The 6,190-nt window shown below is 39.9% G+C and overlaps 1 protein-coding gene across 1 annotated transcript; it reads left to right on the forward strand.

Annotated features, from left to right (window-relative positions):
• Positions 1-1,797: 1,797 nt before the first annotated feature.
• On the forward strand, positions 1,798-4,536 carry M421DRAFT_404480 (CENP-B protein; the record flags this gene model as incomplete). Its single annotated transcript, XM_033590276.1, has 2 exons — positions 1,798-1,860; positions 4,010-4,536. Coding segments are annotated over 2 exons (423 nt in total), but the record flags the coding sequence as incomplete, so codon positions are not given.
• Positions 4,537-6,190: the final 1,654 nt, after the last annotated feature.

Genomic DNA, 6,190 nt, shown 5'->3' on the forward strand with positions numbered 1-6,190 from the left:
GTTCTAGACTCCTCTAAGTAGGTCTACTTTATCTATGCTTAGTATTGCTGCATATGCAAGCAAGATTACGTAGGTGCATGCGTAATTGTATACGTCAGCATCTTACAGAGTAGGCTACTCTATTTGTAAGCAGAGGGTCTAGAACATCTCTAGTTACTAAAAATAGAGAACAGCATATCTTAAGAACGAGAGGAGATACAGGCTTCGTAAGCACACCATTTTAATCCTCTCTTCTTAGAGATTACAATAGTAATGCTTAGGTAAGCATAGCGCTATACCTAAGAAGGAAATACGCTAGAGAAAGATTATAAGAACAAAGTCTTATAACTTTACAAATAGTTATTAGGAAGCCCTTAGTTAGGAGATTTTAGCACAAAGTCTTGCAACTTCTTTTGCTAGGTCTATCTTATCTAAGTCTAAATCTACTTCTTAATTACTTCTAGCCGCATTCTTTGCTACTAAGGTTTAATTAGGGGGTAGTTTAGAGGCCTTATTTGCTATGCTCTAAACTTAGGCTAATCTTCTTATAGGTTCCTTAGAACTAGGGGTGTTGCTGCCTAATATTAGTATTATCTCTAATTTAGGTAGGTTGTTAGTAGTCTCCTAGTCTCTACCTTAGCGCTATCTAACGTGTCTTTTCTAAAGTAATCTAGACGTAATTATCTTAGAAGTTCTAAACCTAAAGGCTTTAGTTATTAGGAGATCTCTAGTATCCTAACTATAGCTAAATGCTAGATGTAATAGTGTGTAGTAAATTAACTCTAATTCTACTAGGTTCTTAGGCGTAATCTAAAACAAACAAGTTACAATATTATTTAGAGGCTGTCACTAGCTAGGACGAGTTTTTCTGTATAATGTAACAACGCAGGCAAGAAGAGAGATATCCAGTATAGGTGTGAATCCGCTACGAGGTATATAGGAGTGCTAGGATGATAAGAACACTAGGATATATTCTCTACACCTATAGGTCTTGTACAAAAGGATACAGAAAAACTACTCTATAATACTACAGTTCCTTGCTCCTTATATATAAGGGTTTAGTAGTAGTTTAGTGTGAGCTTATGCCATGCGACAAGGGCCATGGTCATAAGTCGCTAGAACCGTATCCTAGTGGTATCGGGTCACTGTTCGTAGAGCGTTGTTACAAACACCAGCAAAGCGCATGCGCGACACTCAACGCGTAATGTCTCAACAACCACAACCTCACAAGCCCTATACTGAAGCTGACGTGCAGCTTGCCCTCTCTAACATTAAATGCAACTAGATTACAAGCCTATAACGTGCTAAGGCAGGCTACAGCGTTCCTTGTAGGACAATATAACAACAATATAATAGGAAGCCCTCTAGACGCAACTGCAAGCCTAGATTAAAGCGCCTAACAAAGCTAGAAGAGGAGGTAATTCTGCAGCGTATACTTAATAAGAACCTACGTAGAGTACCACCCTTAAGCTACACGTACAAGATATGGCTGATAGACTGCTGCGCAACTGCAGCAGTAAGCCTGTTAGTAAATGCTAGGTTAACAGGTTTATTAAGCGTACACCTAAGCTACGCACGTGCTAGACTTGTCTATACAATTACTAGCAAGCTCTCTATAAAGACCTAGCAATTATTAAGCCCTAGTTTACGCTAGTTTAGAATATAAAGGCAAAGTATAGTATTATAGACAATAATATAAATAACTTTAACAAGTCTAGCTTCCTAATAGGTAAGATATCTTTATAACTTATTATAATAGGCATAGAGAAACCTAGGAAAGTAAAGAAGCTTTAGCCTAGTAATTATAAGTAGACTATGTTAATACAGGGTGTTAGCGCAATAGGGCGTGTTATCCTACCCTTCCTTATCTTTGCTAGTAAGGTTCTTATCTCTAACTAGTTTACTAAGGACCTCCTACGCAATTAGGTTATTTAAGTAAGCCTAACAGGCTAGACAAACAACAATCTAGCGCTTGCCTAGCTTAATAACTTTAATACACATGCAAGGCCTGTAGGAGCGTATAGGCTGATAATTATTAACAGCCACAAGAGCTATTACTTAATAGATTTCTAGGATTGCTGCAAGGAGAAGAAGATTATTGCCCTCTATATGCCTCTACACTTGTTGCACCTCCTGTAGATGCTTAACGTCGCCTGTTTCTTGCTATTAAAGTACATGTATAGTAATTAGATCTTAGCCTTAGTATATAATTATATTAACTATATTAGCAAATAGATATTCTTACTAGCCTTTAAAGTAGCTTTTAAGAAGGTGTTTACAAGGGAGAATGCTTGCGCAGGGTTTTAAGGCGCTAGATTGTCTCTACATAATCTACAGGCTGTGTTATTAAAGCTAAATGTGCAGCTGCGTACGCAAACTCTACCACAGCAAGTTAACACTGCTTAGGAGGCAAAAACACCACACAACACTAAAGAAATAGAGGTGCAATAAACACTAGTTTAAAACAGGATAAAAATCTATTAAGTGTCTCTAGTAAATTTACTTAATAAGTAGGTGTAGTAGCTAATAAAAGGCGCGTAGTAGATAGCTTATAAGATAGTATTAATACGCACAGAGATAGTGCGCCTTAATACTACTACTAAAGCAGTAACAAAGTATAAAAGTTGCAAGAGACGCTACGTACAGGCAGAGGAGACATTAATAGTTAGCAAGGTATTAGAATTAATTACTAAAAGGGAGGGTGGCAGATATAAGGACAGTAAGGAGCTAGCAAAGAGGGTGCGCGCAGGGCAACACTACAGCTCTTGCAGTGAGATTAGGCACAACTCTTGCACCTATAAGGTAGAAATTAAGGATATAAATAATAGTAACGCTTCTAAATAATACTATACTATTGTAAGAGTACAAAATTTGTGTTGTGGTGCTAAGCTACGTCGCTGCGCGTACGCCTCGCTGGTGTTCGTGGGGCGCTCACTGAGGTGGGGCGCTCACCGATAAAACAGGTTATAAAAGAAAGTAATTATAGTAAAAAGGGACACTAATATTTGCTAAGGGAGTGTAGCTAACTACTCTAAAAGAGTTTAAGGCCTATAGTAAAAGGAAGAAGGTAAAGAAGAGGTTGTGTGTTAATAGGAGCACTTAGTCTTTTAGGCACTGTAGCACATGTAGCAAGACAGGTCATAACGCGCAAATATACAGTAAAGATATACAGAGTACTATAGATTAGTTTAATATACTGTGTACCGTGCTTCACAAGCGAGCGGCGCACCCAAGCGAGCGGCGCACTCTCCCCACCAAAACGCTTGCGCAGCGACAACACGTAATGCCTCAACAACACCAAACCCAGAGACTCTATACTGAAGCTGACGTACAGCTTGCTATCTTAGATCTTTAAGAAGAGCAGATTAAGAGTATACAGCTTACTAAGAAAGTCTATAAGGTCCCTTAAATTACAATACAATAATAATATAATAGAACACACTCTTAATATAATTATAAGCTAAAATTAAAACGCCTTATAAAGCTAGAAGAGGAGGCAATTATACAGCGTATACTTAAAGAGAGTTTATGTAGAATACTACCCTTAAAGGTGCACGTATAAGATATGGCTGATAGACTGCTAAGAGAGCGTGGTAGGAAGCCTACAGGCAAGAACTAGGTTAATAACTTTATTAAGCGTACACTAGAGCTGCGAACGCGATGGAGCCGTCCGTATGATCACCAGCGAGCTGCCTGCGAGGACCTAGTGATTACCTAGCTATAGTTTAGCCTAGTTTAATTAACAAAGGCAAAGTATAGTATTATAGATAAGGACACCTAGAACTTTAATAAGTCTAGCTTTATAATAGGCAAGATATCCTCTTAGCTTGTTATTACAGGCTTAGAGAAACCTAGGAAATAGAAGAAACTATAACCTAGTAATTATAAGTAGGTTACCCTAGTATAAGGTGTTACTATAATAGGGTATATAATCCTACCCTTCCTTATCTTTGCAGGCAAGGTCCTTATCTCCTCCTAGTTTACTAGTCTACCTTACAACTAGGTTATCACAGTCTCTCCTACTAGCTAGACTAATAACAACATCGCGCTGGCGTGGCTTAAGCATTTTGACGTCTATACAAAGGTGTCCTCTGCTGGGGCGTATAGGCTGCTTATTATCAACAGTCATGAGAGCCACTGCTCGATAGAATTCCAGGACTACTGCAAGGAGAACAAGATTATCACTCTCTGCATGCCACCACACTCATCACACATCCTGCAGCCTCTTGACGTTGTCCCCTACTCGCTGTTAAAGCGCCACTACAGTGACAGGATCTCGCTCTTAGCACGCAGCCGCATCTACTATATTAACAAAGAAACCTTCCTCCTAGCCTTTAAAGTAGCTTTTAAGAAGATGTTTACACTAGAGAATATTTGCGCAGGGTTTTAAGGCGCTAGACTAGTCCTGCATAACCCTAAGGTTGTGTTATTAAAGCTTGATGTACAGCTGCGCACGCCAACGCCACCTGCACCAGGCACTGTTGCCTAGGAGGCGCAAACACCGCGCAACGCCCGTGAGATAGAGGCGCAATCCACGCTAATTCAAAATTGCATACAAAACTATTAAGGGTCTCTAGCAAGTTTATTAGATGAGCAGGTTAAGCAGCTAAGTAAAGGTGCTTAGTAGATAGCTTATAATATAGTGTTAGTATAGGAGGAAATAGGCTGCCTTTAAGACGCTGTTAACATGCTTACAAAGTGCAAGACCTATAAGAGGTAGTACGTATATATAGAGGAGACCCTAACAGTTAGTAAGGTATCTAACTTAATTACTAAAAAGGAGGGTAGTAGTTGTAAGGACAGCAAGACGCCTGTGAAGAGGGTGCGCGCAGAGAGGCGCTGCGGCTGTTACAGCGAGATTGGGCATAACTCCTGCACCTGCAAGGTAGAAATAGAGGATGTAGATAATAGCAATGCTTATAAATAATATTATCCTGTTACGTATATTATAGGAATTTGTGATAGTGTTGCACTACGTCGCGGTGCGTGCGCTGCGCTCGAGAAAGTGCGCCGCTCGCTTGGGTGCGCCGCTCGCTTGTGAAGCACGTTAGTGTGATATATTGTTATTATGTGCTGTAATGTTGCAAAGTAGGTGCAGTGTTGGTGTGGTCTTGGCAAAAGTGATCAGCTCGCTTGGGTGATCAGCTCGCTTGTGAGTTTCGTTATAGAAATACACTAACGTACCTCACGGGCGAGTGGCCGGCCCGGGCGAGTGACCGGACTTTGCCAAGACCACACCAAACTTCATACAACCCGCAATGTCTTAACGCAAAAAGGCTTAAAGTGTCTTAAAGGAACTAGATATATAGCTTGCTATTTAGGCTCTTAAATAAGACGTGACTCTTACTATTTTACGTGCTGTAATAATCTACAAGGTATTAGAAAGAATGCTAAGACAATAACGTGCTAGAACACTCTTAAGATGTAATTGTAAGGTTAACTTAATAAAGCTAATAAGCACTAAAGAGGAGGTAATTGTGCAGCATGTTCTAAAGCTAGATAAGTAAGGATACCCACCCTAGCTTACTAATGTAGAGGAAATAGCCAACTCTCTACTTACTAAGCGCCACTAGCCTCCTGTTGGCAAGAACTAGGCTAGCACGTTCGTTAAGCGTTGCCTAGAGCTCACAGTTAAGTTTAATTAAAAGTACAACTACAAGAGAGCCCTCTGTAATAATTCTAAGGTAATCTAGGGCTAGTTCTGCCTAGTAGAGAATACTAAAGCTAAGTATAGTATCCTAGATAAAGATACCTATAATTTTAATAAGTCTAGGTTTATAATAGGTGTTATATTAATAGGAGCTGTTGTTACAGGCTTAGAGCGTTGTGGAAGACCAAAGACAGTACAGCAGGGCGACCAAGAGTAGACTAGCATTATCTAGGGTATTAACCCTAACCAGGTTGCAGAGCTTTAAGCTGCCAATAAGGCCGCCACACGCCATAAATCACAGAAGAGTAAGCAGATATAGAGGAAGGGGACTCTTACTCTTAGTAAAGGAGTGCGCTTAACTACCCTAAAGGAGTTTAAAGCTTGTAGTAATAGGAAGAAGGTAAGCAAGAAGAGGCGTGTTAAACTAGGCACTTAGTCTTTATAACGCTGTAGTAGGTGTTAGGCTGGCGGAATGGGTATACTCCAACGTCCTTCGTGGGTACCCCCCAAAACTTTGTCAATAATACATGGATTCTAGCGAAATAGGGCTTAAAAGAAAGA

The sequence above is a fragment of the Didymella exigua genome, assembly GCF_010094145.1.
Source record: "Didymella exigua CBS 183.55 unplaced genomic scaffold M421scaffold_44, whole genome shotgun sequence".
Taxonomy (NCBI): domain Eukaryota; kingdom Fungi; phylum Ascomycota; class Dothideomycetes; order Pleosporales; family Didymellaceae; genus Didymella; species Didymella exigua.